The following is an 18,417-nucleotide window of genomic DNA, read 5'->3' on the forward strand; positions in this document are numbered from 1 at the left end:
TGAAGGCGAGGGGAGAGGAAGACAGTGGCTTTAGGCCAAGCTTTGTGTAGCATCATAGAGGGTCAGTGGTCGCGTTACGGTTACAGGGGCATCTCCAGATCAAACAAGACGATGCCTACACCACACCCAGAGACAGACGGGCGGGAAGAAAGATAGAAGTAAAAACTAAGTAACAAAGAAAGCAATTAAATAAAAAGTAAAGCGTAAAACACCCCGAAACAATTCACGTGTCTTATCGACACAAAATTGCACACACTGGTCTTCACAGATGGACTGTGATGTGGTTGACCTACGTCCTGCATGGTTATTTTCTGTTTATTTGGTTCTTTTCTGTTTGTCTGGTTAGCCCAGTGGGGTCAACTCTTACCCATAAATGGACTTATGTCTGCTCAGCATTTCTTCCTGTGATGTGGATCGCTGACCTTTGGGATCGGACCCAAAGTGCATCCATGACTGGACATGAAAATGACACCCATGTGTCTCCCCCCCCCCCCATGTGATGGAGGGTATAAAACATTTTTACGGTTTCCTCAGAGTTGAAGACATTCTGCAGTCCAGCAAACTTCGCTTTTCTTCCCATGATTCATGTCCAATAAAAAATTCTGATACATTTATCTTCGACTCCAACCTCATCTGTGAAAACCCACTCCCACTACACTCACGTAACAACACCAGCAACAAGTCTACAGTTTGCAATTATTTCATAAAGACACCACCAACAATTCTGATGATGTGATTTTCGTGTTTGCACTCAAATTTGTGAATTTTTGGGCAGCCAATTTTGAAAAATGAGCACAGAGCCTCATGATCTCGCTTCGGCCCCTGCTGGCTGGGCATGATGCGGAGAGCTCGGTGGAAGCTGCAAAGTTGAGAAGGGCACCCTCAAATCCTAACGCCCAGTCAGGAGAGTGGGAATGCTTGTTGGTGTGTGTGTACACGTGTAAAGGTGCGTTCACACCAAAAGCAAAACTAGTTTTTCGCGACCAAATCCCATGAAAAGTCAACGTACAGACGCTTGTGGCTGCGATAGACGCGATATTTTCCAGGGCGGCGCGATGTGGTCGACGCGTTGACAGCGGCGCGTTTCCAGCGGCGCAATTTTCGCCCAGAGTTGAAATATTTCAACTTTGAGGCGGTCATCTCGCAACTCGGGCCAATCGGCTCTTGTGTTCCGACGAGACACGGAGATAAGTCCCGCCCCTCGCGGAGCGTCTCAACGCTCATGGCTTGAACACGGTGAATGGTCGAGCGAGTAAACTCACGCGTTTTGGGCGACGCGAAAAAATAGTTTCGCTTTTGGTGTGAACGCACCTTAAGCCACCGAAGGTTTCAAAAAGACGTGCACACAGTCAAACGCCCAGCGCTGCTATTATCTCCGGTTCAGCCACGCAGCTCACACACCACGTGACTTACTTTTCAATCGAGAGTTTCCTGGTGAGGTTCTTCAAGTAGGCCAGCTCGTTCCACACGGCCTCACTGTCCTCATGTCTCAGCTGCCACGGCTCTGCGCGCTGCTTCCTTCGTCCTGGCCTGGACGCACAACATATACGAGACAAAACGTAGAAAATGTAGAGGCAAGCAAAGGCACACATATAAATTGAACACTTACACGCACACACACACGGTAAAGCAAACATACTAACAAGGGAAAATGGTCGGTCCTGTATCTCATCTTGCTGCCGCTGGCCAATTCACATCGGGGTAACAAGGCCCCTTATTCTCACTCTGTTTTTGTTATTCAGCCATCTTTAGCGGTATTCAAATGAGCAGCCTTGACTTTGACATTTCAGCGGCAAATCGTGTCCACACGTACGCACGTCTGTGAAAGCCCAGGGCACTGCCCGGGTGGCAGGGCGTTGGACCATTCCCTGTGTGCCATGCAAATGTAGATAATGGCGAAAACACGCTCGCAAACGAGGTCATTCAAATGTCTACACCTCACTTATGAATACTTAATGACACTTTTTGCTCAGTGGCTTCCCCCTCCATTGAACTTCACCACTTCACCACACACACACACACACACACACACACACACACACACACACACACACACACACACACACACACACACACACACACACACACACACACACACACACACACACACACACACTGTCCCTACTGCGCTCGCCTGCATCCCCGCTCACACCCAACTCATCAATCAGTCTTAGGCCAACACACTAAATTCCAATTAGCCTTTCATTTGCAAAATAAAATGCCTTTTCGTGAAAAATCCACAGATTGCAAAAATAGTGGATGAGAATAGAATTGTTGTCTCTCTCACTCACACACAGACACACACACACACACACAGACATCACAGAGACACACACACAGACATCACATAGACAGACAGAGACACACAAACACAGACACACATCACACACACACACAGACATCATGTAGACACACACACACAGACATCACATAGACACACACAGACACACAAACAGACACAAACACAGACACACAGACATCATGTAGACACACACACACACAGACATCACATAGACACACACACACAGACATCACATAGACACACACACACAGACATCACAGACACACACAGACACACAAACAGACACAAACACAGACACACATCACACAGACACACACAGACACAAACACAGACACACACACACATAGACACACAGACATCATATAGACACACACACACATCACATAGACACAAACAGACACAAACACAGACGCACACAGACACACAAACACAGACAGACACACAGACACAAAAACAGACACCCATCACATAGACACACACACACAGACACAAACACAGACACACACACACAAACAGTAGAGTTTCACATTGTGACTCAATCAATGAGGTAGATGTGTGAATGGATTGGGAGGGTCACTGCTCTTGGGTTCCTTTTCCCGTGGTCGTTATTGGCGATGTAGATACAGCCACACGCCGCTAATACTACTTAAACCCCGCTGTCTGGGAGTTGGAGGCTACTGGAGAACGGAAAATGTTTTCATTTAATACTGCTGATGCCCCTGTGAGCAATTTGGAGCCCTTGAAATTCTTCATAGTGTATGCGTGTGTGATTTTACATCTGTGCCATCTGTGGGCTCGGGTTAGTTTCCCAGAGTGCAAAGCTACTTCACATATAATCTCACTGTATGGTCACAGAGATTGATACACGTTTACACATTCTACAGCCAACACACAATTAATTCAGCCTGAGCTCTCGTAACACTGCACGGAGCTGTAAAAGCACATGCTATTTTACCCACAGCTCCGTTTTTAATTCGCTCTGTGTGATTTGTAAGTGTGCGGTGTATCAACTGCATTCCTTATAAAAGGTGTGTGAAGCATTCGTAAGTCACGGTAAAGCTTTTTAAAGCATTTTAATGCGTTTACAGTGGGCCAGAAAGCTGTTGAACATGGAGCCATGAGAGAGCGATCTTCTTCCTCGGCCTCAGTGCTCTCTCCCCTATGGTATCGTGGTTTCCATTATTAAGCAGGAGGAAATAGAGAGAACTTTTCCGCGCTGCTGCGGCTAATTGCTCTGATTCAGGGGGAATCTGTTTATGGGCGCAACTTTGATCAGAGTACGGATGCTTTAATAACCTTTAATTTTATTTGCTCACCTTCATCATCCCCAGTCTGATTAAAAAACGTTTTCCCTTCCTTAATATAAATAAGAAGTTGGCTTTCCCCCCCCCCCCCCTCTCCTTCATGCCATTTTAGGAAAATATGGTGGTAATGGTAAATGGCAGGATGGTTTTACTGGGACGAGCAAAGTGCGCACCACCTGCATGCTGATGAGCCAGTGGACCTTTTGTCTGCTTTGTGATTGGCTGGGAGTTCTATCTGGAGTGGGACAGGTTATCACGCATACTGGTGACGTCACTCGGCAGGCAACCCATTGTTTAATTCCATACTTATTTCTGCTGATGAGCGGTGAATATTTATATATATATATGGTAAACTGAAATCCGGTGAGGTACAGAAAAATTACTTAGTTGACGTAACCTGAGTACTATATATAAACATAAGAATTTGAAAGTACAGGCATGTTTGTGTGGCAGGTTACAGTGTGTGTGTGTGTGTGTGTGTGTGGGGAGCAAACAGAAGGGGAAATGAAAACGACCCCCTGCATCTTTCCAAAAATGCAACAACTCAGCATGGAAGCCACGAGGAAATCCTTAACAAGCTTGAAATGCAATGAGCCCCGGTGCCTATCCCCACTGACTTGTTAGGGCCCTGATTTCCCAGCACTAATGGGAGTATTTAAGTCATTTCCTATTGTCTCCCATTCAGGATGGCATTACCCCCAGTGGGTTTTACAGCTATTTAAGGATGGGGCTTAATGCCAAATGAATGCCAGGATCATAACATTGAGTGACTGGCTGGTGCCATGCAGGGCTCTGACTGAAAAGGGCAACGCTGCCTATTGCATCAATTTGATGTCAGTCTTGAAATACAAATACACTGACACTGATACTACAGACATATTATTATGGATTGTTTGTGTCTTCTCAGCGCTTTACAGTTAACCACAGCCTTAGCATACCAGCATACATGTTTTCTCCTCATCACATGGAGGCGGTCCTCCACGCAGCCTCTCGTTGCCAACCTGCTCAAATGAAGACCGGCAGCACAACTGGTGTCGACTCTGAGAGTTTTCCCTCTCGACATCTCCCCCGTCTTTGTTCCCACTCTCTCAGACACATGCTGTTGAGCCGCGCTGAGCTGACATGAGCCGAGTCGAGCCGAGCGCTGAACACGCGCTCTCTCTCACTCCACTTTCACACGGGCTCACATTGCACTGCTGGTTTTCTTTAATTAACCCGGAGAGAAAACAGCTGACAGGGTCAACACGTTGCTCCCGTGCGGCCATCAAAACATATGCACCTTTAGTTACATTTTAGAATGGACTCAATGACGCTGCTGGAGAAAAGAAACAGCGACAGAAAAAGAGGGAAAGGGCTGGGCTGGGGGGGGGGGACAACGGAGAGAAAAGACCCATATATATATTAACGGCATTTTCCAGCACATTTTGGGCTTTGTGTAAAAATCCTGTGGTTTCTTGTGAAGATAACAGGTCCGTGGCAGGAAATGGACCCTCCTCTCCCCTCCTCCTTCCTCAGCAGGCCTTCTCAAACACCTTGCACCCCCCAGGACCAGACACCTCCAGCCTCTGGCTCTCACAGTCTAATGAACGCTGGGGGAGAAGAGACGCAGAAGCAGCGCACACACACGTGGCACAAAAAGGCACAAATTGACTGGGCTTAAAACCTCAGAGCTTTAAAAAGGCAAAGGAAGGAATTTCTTCCACTTTCCCAAATCCAACATGTGGGGAGCAATGAGTCCCTAAGACGCTTTGCGAGTGGTTTAAGAGGGTTGTAGCATTTCACAAGGGCTTTTAACATCAGGCAAGGTGAGTTATGTGCTTAGAAACATCTCATTCGCTGCCTGCTGCCGGGTGGAGCTGGACGTTATCCAAACGACTTTGTGTGTGCAGAGGACCTTTGTGGTTTATCAGTCAAATGTGTGTTCACCAACAGGTCCTGTAACACCCGGTTCTGTTTCTCCTGTGTTCCGTGTCGCCTATGTCTCTTGTTTAATTCCCTGCACCTGCCCTCAGCCACTCTTGTCTCGTTAGTGTCTGATGTCGTACACCTGTTTCCCCCCCTATATATTGTGTCAGTCTTTCTCTTGTCTGCTGTCGGATTGTCGTCTCTAGTTCCGTGTCTTTTTCCCGTCGTCCTGTCTGTCGTATCTAATCCTGCCTGCCTGCCCTGACCGACGATCCTCTGCCTGCCCCTTTTGGACCTTGTTTTCTTGTAAACTGTTTTGCCTCATTAAAGAGTGCTTTTTTTCTGCGCCTGAGCCTCACCCCGTCACAAGAACCTTACAGGTCCGGTGAATTCAGTGAGTGTTCAGTATTTATTGTGTCACATTTATAAATCTGTGTTGTGCGACACTTAAACCCGCGTAGACCGTTTACTCACAGGCCATTTAACTTCTCCATCTCTTTCAGCTGGCCTCGGACTGCCTTGTAGTGGGTTTGAATCAGACACAGGCGTTCGCGGCGCGTATCATGAGCCCTCTTCAGCTCTTCATTCTCCTCCGTCTGTAAAGGCACACAGCGACAAGGCATTTGTTCTCTCTCCCAAAGTCGTATGTGTCAAATGAAACGGAACTTAGCGGACATAGGGAGTCCGCTTCATTTACACTGTCACAGCAGTGTGTCAGGGAAGCTGAGCACAGCCCCTCACCCACTACATATTTAAACTGGTCTGCAGCTGAAACACCTTTGCCTGACAGGAGCCAGCAGAGTCTTTTCTGTCTTCGCTTTCCTCTTTGACAAGAGCTTCCACTCTCACTGGGCTACTGAGACATCATTAAGGGACGACATTTACACAGAGTCAATGGGGTCACAGAACACCGAGCACACACACAGGATCTTTAACCAGCAAAGAAACTCGCTGGAGTTACCAACTGATGACCAGCGCGTGTTGTGTTGGTGGGTTTGTTGCTGCCACTGTTGTTGACAGCTATTAAAACACTGAGATTGGGCTCCAGCTTTAAAGAGGGAGTGAGAGAAGACAACATATAGATTTTTCTTGTCAGGGGCAACTCTCTTCCCCATCACATTGACCTTACTTGCGGCCGGCGGAGAAAACACTTTCAAAAAAGGTAGGACAAACAGAGGTGGAAAGAGAGCAAACGAAGAGAGAAAGACAGCGTGTGAAAAGAGAAGAATGAGAAAAAGAGAGAAAACGGAGAAATTAGAAAGAGAAGGAAGAGAAAGGACGAGTGCAGGACAGGTTTCTGCTTGAGTGGCCAGGGCTAGGGAGAGTTGTCGAGCGCCTTCTGAAGGGAAGGAGCTTGTTTACTGCTGATATGACACGGCTGCCCTGCAGAGAGGGAAATGCGAGCCCTCAGCCCTGTTATTATTAACAAGGACAAAGAACAGAGAGCGCACAAACATGCACCAGACACACAACAGGTGCACACTCATACACACACACAATGCACATTCACACTTGCCACTGTGACAAGTATGGATTTTCCCAGGTGCGGATTATTCACAGAGGACATCTGCAAGACATCCTCGGCCCCTTCGAGCTGCCCCCAACCTCTCAGAAACAAGGCTCTAATGAAAGAGGCCGGACCAGGGCAGTGTTAACCGGTGGAGCTATAGGAGCTGAAGGAGGACACAGAAGAGATGTGGCTGACTGATGGGGGGGATGAGGGGGGGCAGGATGGAGCAAGTGGCAGGGCATTAGCCACATCATGGCTTCTCAGGCTCCTTACAGAGCTTCCCCAGGGCAGCCCAGTTCTGGTCATCAGGCCACAGACCCTTGCCCACAGATCAATACACCCCCTTACTCAGCCAGCAGAGACGACTGTGGACGTTCTCAAGCTGAAAAATAATTACACAGCAACAGCCACTGTTTACTTGAAAGTGTGTGGAGTAAGGAAGTAAAAAAAAAAAAGAGGAAAAAAAAGGCCATTATTATGAGAATTGTTTGTTTGTCTGCTGCTGTTAACTGCTAAGGTCAAAATGTCAACACTGGCGTAGCCAATTTGAAAGGCATTCTTTTGGAAATAATTAGATAGGATCAAATGGAGAACAACAGACTGGACAGAGTGAAGTGCTGTACTGGAAGATCCTGGAGGTGAGGTCTCAGCTATGGCTGATGGAGGGCATTTTTCTCAATGCCACATCCAAGCAAAGGACATGACCACTAAATCATGGTCTGAACTAATGCTCTCAATAATGTGGCCACAGATGTGCGTTGCCAATCACAGTTTTTCTATACATACCTTTGCTAAATAAATGCCCCTCAACTGACACATAAATGGCACCATTAACTAAGACAGCCATGCGTGTCGTCTGGATCTACGTTGAGCATTAAGGTCTGACTAGTTGTCTGCCAGTGATATAATTCAGACACTTCAGATCTGACAAGAAAATGATGCCTAATGTGTTCCTGCGATTGTGTTCAAGGGGAGATAACCTCTACATAATCACTCACTTACTGGTCAGCCTCAAATACGGAAAGGGTAAAGAAAGTCAACGAGGAGGACAGAGGAAGGGGGAAGCGGAAAACGTACTCTACTGATGAAATAAAATAGAGAAAGTCTCATCTTGACACCTGGAAAGAAACACAGGAGAGAGGTGTATTTAGTCTGAGAGAGAACAATAGACATGGGACTAAAGAACAGTGTGAGAACAACGCCATAGAGCACATGAAGGTTAAAAGAGCAATAAAGCAGATTCGTTTAAGGAAGAAAAAAAACCTGCTGCATCTACTTCCACTGGAGCAGCTCCTCTCCTGCTGCTTCACTGCCTGCGCTGTGTTTATGTGCGCACACATATGCATTTGTATGTGTGTGTGAAAGACACCGTGAGAGAAGGTCATGGAGGAGGCAGCGGTGGTGCAAATGAACCCTTTGGAGACTGTGACTCTTACAGAGCTGCAAACCTTCCCTACAACCCAGCGGCTGATAGCAGCAATCAAATGTAAGACAGTGGCGCCACGCTGCCGGTCTCGCGCTCCACACGACCAGCTGGACACCTCTGCGTCATGTGGGGGAAACATGGAGACGGAAGATCCGGGTTAGGCTCACGCGGACACGAGCTGACGCGGAACAACGAAGAGTCATACATTCGGATCTTTTATACTCTGTGCCGGTTTCTACTCACGGCACACAAACATTCGCAAAGCTCCTCAATGTTGCAGGAAACAAAAGGACATAAAGTTAGAAGGAACCCCCCCCCCCACACACACACACAAAAAGAGGATGATCGATTCATGTAGATAGAGAAAGGCGAGTACATCATGTGTATTCATCTATGTAAGCTAGTTACCTTCAGTTGCAGCAGCTTCTCAAGGTCTTGAATCCTCTGTTCTGCCCCTCGTCTCTTCCTGCTCACCAACGCCACACTGCTGGCTGGGGACAAAGACCTGGATCGCTGCACCGGTGCACCCTGGGACGGGAAAGCAAAGAAGCACCGGGGTGAGAACTTGAGTACACTTCCTTTTCACAGACAGGCACAAACCCATGCAACAATTAACATCTGGAGAAACACTGAGTGAATGCCAATAATGGAATCATCCATATTCTTTCCACTCCCCTCTCACCTTGAGTAAAACATGAACATTGTCTTCTTCAGCGCACACATAGGCGCACACAAACAAACATACTATCGGAGGAATAAAGCAAGCTGGCTGGAGCAGCAGTCCGCAGAAGCTGAAGGGAGGAGGTTGAGTTATGTGTGTGTGTGTGTGTGTTTGGAAGTGGGAATTGCAAGCTGAGAGCGGCAAAGGTTTTTCCCTGCGACTGGCTAATGAGTATGTTCATTTCCATTTACATTGTTTCTTTGACAATAATGATGTCCCATTAGGGGAGACTAAAGGGGCTATAGATTCCAGAATGAGCTGGGCTTCATTACAAGAGGTGGGCAGGGAGGCCGCTCTAATTGCTCTACTAGGGGCCTCCAGGTTACACTTGATAGGACAACTGGAAGAGCCGCCGATTAGAGGGGAGGGGGGGAGTTTGCACTCCAGCCTCTTCTGTAGAAATAAATAAAGAAGTGGAGAAGCACTGGGGCCACGATGTAGAAAAGCAGTGGGAACAATATGCTCGTGGAATATGAATATGGGAGGATAGGAGGCCCCATGCGGTGCCTGGCAGAGCTGACCAGATGGCAGGCTAAAATATGCAATGCGACTAAACGTACAACAGTCCTTGGGCTGGAGTGGTTCAGGAGTACAGGAGGAGGAGGTGGAGGAGTGAGGAGATTTACGATAGGATGATGGGTAAATAAGCGCCCTCCCTAAAAAAAAGTTATTTTGGCTTTGTTGTCTATTAAAGTTTGTGGTCTAATAAAACCACAGATTGGATGAAACGACAAGTGCATTTTAATAACACAAGTACTGGTGTTCCTTTCGAAATGATCCATGTATCAACTACAGGGGGAAGAAGGCTTAGCGGAGTAAGAGTAACTCATAAACTAGTTTACACTGCAACTAAAAAAACTGTTGGCTGTGAGGATTATTGTGGGATGTTGACTGAAGAACACAGTCAACAATGTCGTCCGGCCCGGTTTATGAAAAGGGCATGAATGCAATAGCATTTTACTGCTCTGCATTACATCTACAATGTACCTCATGCGTGGGTATGCAAATGTAATCCTGCACAGGAGAGGTGAACCCTGACATTTTTTATTATAACCATAAAAGGAAATGATTACCGTAATGGCAATACAAATCCCGGGGCTGTAACAGTTTAGCTCCACGCCTTCCTTTTTGTAATAGTTGTTTTCATCCTGTCACACCATCTCGTCAATCCAACTCCCCTCACCTGCCTCTGATCACTCCCTCGTTAGTCCCTCATTCCCTTCACCTGGTCCTCACGCCCTTCTCACCTGCAGAGCATCCCCTCATTAGTCCCTCACTATTTAGCTCCCTCACTTCCACTCATCCTCTGCCAGATTGTCTTGTGTTTTCGTGCCAAATTCTCCAGCGTTATTAGAGTATATTCCTGACCTGCCTGTTCTGACCCTGCCTGCCTGCCTGCCCTGACCTCTGATTCTCTGCCCCGCCCATTTTTGGACTTGTTTGCTTCTTCGACTGATCTCCCGGTTTTGACCCAGCCTGTTTCCAACCAAAGACAGTATTCTTTGTTACTCCTGTCTGAGTCGTGCTTTTGGGTCCACTCTAATAGCACCGTGACAGGGGCATGGGGTTTGATATTGTAAACATATCAATATAAATATTAAGGATTATAACAATAACAAATACACATTTGTCACTTTCCCAGGGTCTATTCTGATTTTATCAATATTATTATATTTGTAAAAGCATTTGCCTGTGACCAACATTTCTCAGCATACCAGTGTGTTTGGGAATGTGCCTCCAGGCTACAGTTGACTCCGGTAACCTGGAGGGCTCGGTTCTGCTATCATGCTTGCATGGGTGCCAACAATGTGTTCTGACGCTGCCTTAATGACTCTATGCAACTAATTAGCAGATTAATCTGCATATTTCTGATGAGTGGCAGGCCAACTGGCTTAGCCTGTGCGTGCATCGGGAGAACCGAGAGGCCAAAAAGAGAATCTAAATCAACCTAACGTCCTGAACTTGAAAGTAAAGAAGACAGGAGAGGGAAATATGATAGAAGACGTACATTTTGGGAAGGATTTTAACAATGTGCTGAATATTCCATCATAACTGTTTCTTTGTATGCGAGAACCAGACGACATAAAGCGCAGTGTGCCTTGTGTGAAGGCGTACAGGGGAAGGCGACGCTGACACATGACTGAGATCTGCCGCAGGTGTTCGCTCTGGTCCAGTTGGACGCAGGTACACAAGATACATGAACGCCTTCTGCTTGTGTGGGAAGGTCCACGTTATAACAACCTTGTTTATGTTCTACAAGACGGGCCTGGAAGATAACACGAGGCAAAGAACGATGTGCCCGCTGTCAAGCTCGGCAGCTGGTTGGCGGCCACGACCTGACCCGTGCATTACACCCTGTTACAGCTCTGTAAACATGGAAGTGCAATGCAGTCGGAGGGGAGGGGCGGAGGGCATCCAGTACGAGGGAAATGAGAAGAGAGGCTCGAGCTTGAATGCGAGAGAGTAAAACTCTCAAAGAAGAAACATTTCACCGACTGCCTCCCTCCTCCAACATCTCTCTCTCCGTCTCCCAGAGAGAGGGGTCAGTGTTATCAATGGGCTGCTTTATGATCGCAGCAGCACGTCATGTGTGCGTCCGGAGCTCTCAAAGCTGAACTCGTTCAGGTTCTCGGGAATGTCGTACGCACACACACACAAACTAACAAACACACACACACACACACGCACAGGACAGGACACATACAGACCTACGTGTGGAAACCCATGGGTGCCCACATAACACAAAGCAAATATACTCCATTTAACAAAGACATCTATGAACTAGAATGGGCACTCGGTAGAGCGCATACCTTCGCATATGACAAGATTGGGCATTGAATTATGAACATGTTGGCATTAGTTGCATGCCAATTGGATAAAAATTGACCGTGATATGGTAAAAAGAAGAAGTTGACCTTTCCATGACCTTGACCTTTGACACGATCGATCCCAAAATCGAATCAAATGGTCTTCGGATAATAACCAATCATCCCACCAAATTTCATGCGATTCGGTTTAAAACTTTTTGTGTTATCCGAGTAACACGCATACAAATAAATAAATAAATACACGGCGATGAAAACATAACCTTCCGCATTTTCAATGCGAAGGTAACTAGAACGGGCACTCGGTAGAGCCCATACCTTCGCATATCACAAGATTGGGCATTGAATTATGAACATTTTGGCATTAGTTGCCAATTGGATACAAATTTACCGTGCTATGGTAAAAAGAAGATTTTGACCTTTGACCCGATTGATCCCAAAATCTAATAAAATGGTCCCCGGATAATAACCAATCATCCCACCAAATTTCATGCGATTCGGTTTAAAACTTTTTTTGTGATGCGAATAACACGCATTCAAATAAATAAATAAATACACGCGATCAAAACATAACCTTCCGCATTTTCAATGCGAAGGTAAAAAAAGAGTACAATAATTTAAGATATGCTGCAGAACACATGACAACTGTTAGAGGCGCTAACCTGAGAATACACAACTACGATGAACCCACCGAGGACAGAGTGCACAAACGAAGACGCCGTGAAACCAAATAAATGTGTGTGTGGGAATGCCTGACTTGCAGTGGCAGAAATATTACTCAGAGAAATGCCCCTGAACAGGGCCCATGAGGTAACCATGGTGGAACCAGCCAAAAGGCACGACGCAGCGTGACAGACACTTGAAAGATAGTTGAAGAGAAGACGCCCAGCATACAAAGAGCTACATACACGTACAAAGCTGCATACAAAGAGTAAAGTGTAAAACCCAGAAGTCTGGCTCGCTGAGGAATTCAAGTGAGAATGCCGCGTTGGGGGCGGCGTGTGGTTATAAACGGGGACGGGACGCATCCCATCATGAGATACCAAGCAAGGTACGACAGAGAACTGCAGAGGTTTGATTCGAATCATCAATCATGCTCACAGTGGATTGCTGAAATAAAGTAAATAAATTACATATTCCAGATGGTTTTTAATTAACTAAACATGAATAAATGTACCTTTGATGAATCATTGATACATTTTTTCTTTATTACTCTTCTTTTTTTTTTACGATTAAAAGAAAATCAATTCAACACTTGCTGCATGTTGCAAAACGTGAGTCATGTAGCACTTAGAACTGTGCGTCGCCTCCGCCTATATCCACATTTCACTTTCGGCACTTGGAGAAAGCTGCAAATTGTGTCCTGGGTGGTAGCAGTGGGCTGCACAGAAGGCTCATTTCATCAGTTTTTGACCTTGCAGATGGGTATTATTGTTTAAATGGAGTGTAATGAAGCATAACAGGTTTATGGTTTCTTTGAGGTATCATCATATTTGGATATTAAGCAGCCAACAGAGACACCTACTCAAAATGTTCGCGGTTTTTTAATAGCAATAAGGTTGTGATGATGAAGTTGACGTGTTGTTTACTTACCTAAAGCTAGTAACCTTAGGTATTACAAATAGTTTGACCTTGTGTTAAGAGGGAGAATCAGGTATTGGCTGAAAAGGTGAACATGCCACCGGTGGCTGGTTGAGTAAAGATTCATACTGTAGCAAGAATATAAATCATTAATCGCCGATGCGAAATAACAGATTATGTGTTTGTGTGTATGTGTGTGTATGTGTATGTATGTGTGGGTGCGTGCGAGCCTCCAGAAAAGAGGAGAACATTGAATGATGTCAATACTGTTTATTTATTTTGTACAACATAATTACATGACATGTATGTTTTGCCTGAACAGAATCACCTCCATTGGAGCGATAATGAGGACAGCTGTATACATGTATACAATGTGTCTTCAGGCCAGCTTTAGAGTGAGAGAGGCCATCTAGAAACATGGCCTGCCAAACTAATTAAGTGGAATACTGAGAAGATCAAAAGCTTCTTTCTTGTTCATAATGTACCGTTGAAGCGGTAAATTAGCCAGTGCCTAAGCCCAAGGCCAGCGTGAAACCAGCAGCACACGCCGGCCTGGTCACAGTAGGAGGGGCATCTGTGTGCATGCATGTGTGTGGGAGAGTTCAGGACAAAGGTTGGCGGGAGCACGGTCTGATAAATCATGATTCAGAACAGACCGTTTCCCTCGTATCTCTTCTCTCCGGCTTTGATCTGTTCTGAGCGAAGTAGCAATGGGTACGTGTGGGCATGTTAGCCACTCACCCACGTGCTCTCTTTGACCTAATTGGCTGCAGTGTGTGATAACCGACCTGCTGTCCTCCGACGGAACTGGTGGACCTCCGTTGATCTGAGCCTCGGCTGGGGGCCCAGTCAGAATCAGGGCTAGACCTCTGAGCTGCAGCATCAACCTGCTCTGACATCACCGCCTGCAAGAAAAGAGACACGTGCATGTGTGTATGTGAGTAAGACAGGCGTGTAGGTGTAGAGAACAACGTAAAGGTGATGAAAGTCATTTATAATCCAATAGGACCGACGCCTCGTAGTTTATTAGTCAACTGATGGGCCGTTCTGGTCGAAATCAACTCAGATTCCTTTAGTCCGTTTGTCATTTAGATGCTTTTCTCTTTCTCTGCTGATTCACTTTTTTGCCAAGAAACTTATAAGCACATCTCTGGTGAACACAAGATTTAAAGCGGTGCTTTTGTGTGATTCTTGGGGGAGAAACTGAAGCCCGGCTCAGACTACATTAGTTTAAAAATAACCGATTTTGAAATTGGGTTCCATCAAACACGGTAGGAGATGTGCTCCAAAGATGTTTCTCTCTCAACTCCTCAACAAACATTACAGGATGTGAACATAATAGTGCATCACACACACACTAAAAGCTATTGTTAAGATTATCATGCCAGAGGGAGCAACACACACTCTACACCAAATGGACAGGGTTGCTCTAATAATACTTTGCAGCCAAAGAACGACTAAAGCATAAGGCGTAGGGTCGAGTTTGGGTGGGAAAAGGTCCGGGGAGACGCAGTCCACATGGGATGGCTATTTTTCAGCGTCAGTCTCCTTGGAGCAGACTTGACTCTGTAACAGTTTAGCTCCATGCCTTCCTTTTTGTAATAGTTGTTTTCATCCTGTCACACCATCTCGTCAATCCAACTCCCATCACCTGCCTCTGATCTCTCCCTCGTTAGTCCCTCATTCCCTTCACCTGGTGCTCACGCCCTTCTCACCTGCAGCCCATCCCCTCATTAGTCCCTCACTATTTAGCTCCCTCACTTCCACTTGTCCTCTGCCAGATTGTCTTGTGTTTTCGTGCCAAGTTCTCCAGTGTTATTAGAGTATATTCCTGACCTGCCTGTTCTGACCCTGCCTGCCTGCCCTGACCTCTGATTCTCTGCTCCGCCCCTTTTTGGACTTGTTTGCTTCTTCGACTGATCTCCCGGTTTTGACCCAGCCTGTTTCCAACCAAAGACAGTATTCTTTGTTACTCCTGTCTGAGTCGTGCTTTTGGGTCCACTCTAATAGCGTCGTGACAGACTCAGTCATGACGTAATCATAACCATTATCATCCAGATTCTCCTAAATATCAAACATGTTTGAAATTATTGGGGTTGCTCCATCATATCTTAAGGAGCTTGTAGTACCATACTGCCCCACTAGAGAGATGCGCTCACTAAATGCGGGGCTACTTGGGGTTCCTAGAGTCTAAAAAGTAAGATGGGAGCCAGAGCCTCTTTTATGGAACCAGCTTCCACTTTCAGTCCGGGAGGCAGACACAGTCACCTCATTTAAGAGTAGACTGAAGACTTTCCTCTTTGATAGTGCTTACAGTCAGGGCTGAATCAGGTTTTAGGATACACTGAGCACCTATTTTTTTTTTTCAGATTATCTGGGCCGAACAGGATCTCTCCTCCGATTGTCGAGAAGGGTCCAAAAGTCTAAAAGAATCTGAGCCCAGATTGAGTTTTACAGATCGGTCAATTAAATCAAAACCATATTTGTGTTAGTCGACGAAAAATATCTTTAGTCGAGGACAATCCTAGAATCCAAAATTAAGATAAATTGGCAGTTTTCATTTTGTGAAACAAGTATAATTCCCCACAACAAACTTGCATGTGTTTGCACGAGTATTTGTCTTACACCGTAACTGAAATGTGATACTTTGAATATGAACATGTGTGGAATTTAAAAGGACAATGATCTCATGTGGGTAATAAAAAGTAATGAATAATCCATCATCTATGGCATGTTATGTATGATATCTTGATCATAATTCATTTTAAAATGTCAAACTAGCCTCAGTTTATCCAAAACAGTATATAAACCAGAAATACATATTGATCTGACAGGTTCAGAACCAATGTTCACTGTCCAACAGTTTTGATGTACTGTTGGACACATTTACAAGCAATTGCACAAAACAGTCATTCACTCACTTTCTGGAAAATGGCATAGTGGTAAATGTTATTAAGATTACTAAACTCCAAATTGTTTTGATAGGTAATGCAAAACATATGCTTAAGAACTAATTGTGGTTACAATCCAGACATAAGATTGAGATCACACACATCTCTGCCATTTGAGAACAGTGAAGATCAAGCTATTTTCTTTGTGTACTTTATAGTTTCCTCTGTAGATAAAAAATTATAGTAAAGTATAGAGAAATCTAAAGTGGTGCAGATATCAGTTTAAGCCCACAAACAGATCAGTCATGCTCAAGTCCTCACCAACTAGTGGGCCAGTATTTCTACCTTTGATTGACTCAACGGCAAATTGAATGAAGGGAAATGAAGGAAGATCACAAGCTGACAAGAGTCTCAAGTAGTTCAATAGACTTACGCTTGTGTAATGATTGTCCACGTGACATTTTCATATGCCGAAGTCAATAACAGGATGTGTCATGTGGCAGTGGGACAGGTAAATACCGCCCCCAGCATTGTGGTGTGTGTGCTATTATGGCCCATCTATTTATCAGTGTCTATTAGGCGGTGTCTTGAGGCATCTGCACAACTCGGCACACAGCGGGGACTACCAAAACAAACGGAGGGGGACACTGATAAAGCAGATGACCCGCCTACAGGGGAGCAGAGACACACACATGCACACTCCACAATGTATCTGTGCAAGTATTGAGTTTATAATGTCATTGAAATGTTTGCTGCTATTGTTATTAAAAGGTTCATACAGCTTTTGATGGTAAGGTGTGTGGACATAAACTTTAAAAAAAAGGGACATTCTACATTCTCTTTTCGATACACAAAAGGTTTGTCTAAGCATAGCTGATGCCTGAGTCCTTGATCTTGAAGTTAACACTTACATCTTGACTCCATCCCCGTGTTGCATAAATTCTCACTTTTCTTTTCTTATCTTAAGTCCTTCGTTAAAAAAGTGTGAAACACACAGAAAAATAAAATAGAACTCACCTGCTGATATCAACAACATGTCTACTAAACCCATCAAATCAAAGCCGGTGTTTAACTGGGAGGACAGGTAATGAAGGAAAGCGCACAGGATGTCATCACCTTTTTTTCTATCGAGTCCTGATTGCATTATCAAAAAGCTGGCATCTGGGCGTGACCTTGTTAACTGCCAGGGTAATCAACTCGAACCAAAGGGGAGGAGAGGGGATGATAAATTATTAGTGAGAAAGATTTTGTTCATGTTTTATTAAATTGGCCTGTCAAAGGGGGTTGGTCAAATTATCTGGGGCCTCGTTTATTGGAGGCCGGCCATATTGGCGCATCTGTTACAATTATTTATAATTTCCAGGCAGTCAGGAGGACGGACTGGGTTTTTCGGCATCAGCCACATAAAGCAATTTAGGAATTAACTGATGCGGGAGTGTTTTGAGTTTTTTCCCCTCTCGCAATTTCTCTCATCCCCATCCTGGTTTTCATCCAGAATTATTTTTTTTGAAACTTTGAGATAGTAAAAGAGCAAACATACAAAAGGGAGACAAAAATAAACATATAATACAAAACTTAGTGAAAGCAATGGACTGGGAGAGAGCACGAGATTGATAGAGAGGAAGAGAGCATGCAGGTGCAGTGGGAAAAAAAAAGAGCAAGAGAGTGCGAGGAGCTGAGGGAGGGAGGGTGGAGAAAAAAAAAGAAGAAGAAGAAAAAAGCCAGTCTTGGTAATTACTGAACACGATTAGGTTCTTGGGGGAACTTGTCTGGCACTCGCGGCCCTAACTGCTGAGGATGCGGCAGGCAGGACCATATGGAGGGAGGCTCCCTGAAGCTCGTGACCCGTCTGCTGCCGAGCCCTTGAGCTGAATGTGAAATGAGACTTGCCAGGCCTAATGTTCTACACATGCACCATTTATGCCACAAAACAAATCTGATCACTGTTAATT

General features: G+C 45.3%; 1 protein-coding gene across 1 annotated transcript in view; it reads right to left on the reverse strand.

Moving 5' to 3' along the window:
• The window catches only part of cntln (centlein, centrosomal protein), a 101,658-nt gene that overhangs the window by 58,738 nt on the left and 24,503 nt on the right, over positions 1 to 18,417 (reverse strand). Inside the window, exons 10-13 of the mRNA XM_056409530.1 lie at positions 14,363 to 14,479; positions 8,856 to 8,975; positions 5,986 to 6,107; positions 1,414 to 1,530 (exon numbers count right to left, since the gene is read on the reverse strand). Of these exons, the coding sequence (XP_056265505.1) occupies positions 1,414 to 1,530; positions 5,986 to 6,107; positions 8,856 to 8,975; positions 14,363 to 14,479 (476 nt within the window). The remainder of the gene's footprint in view (positions 1 to 1,413; positions 1,531 to 5,985; positions 6,108 to 8,855; positions 8,976 to 14,362; positions 14,480 to 18,417) is intronic.

The sequence above is a fragment of the Pseudoliparis swirei genome, chromosome 24 (assembly GCF_029220125.1).
Source record: "Pseudoliparis swirei isolate HS2019 ecotype Mariana Trench chromosome 24, NWPU_hadal_v1, whole genome shotgun sequence".
Classification (NCBI taxonomy): Eukaryota; Metazoa; Chordata; class Actinopteri; order Perciformes; family Liparidae; genus Pseudoliparis; species Pseudoliparis swirei.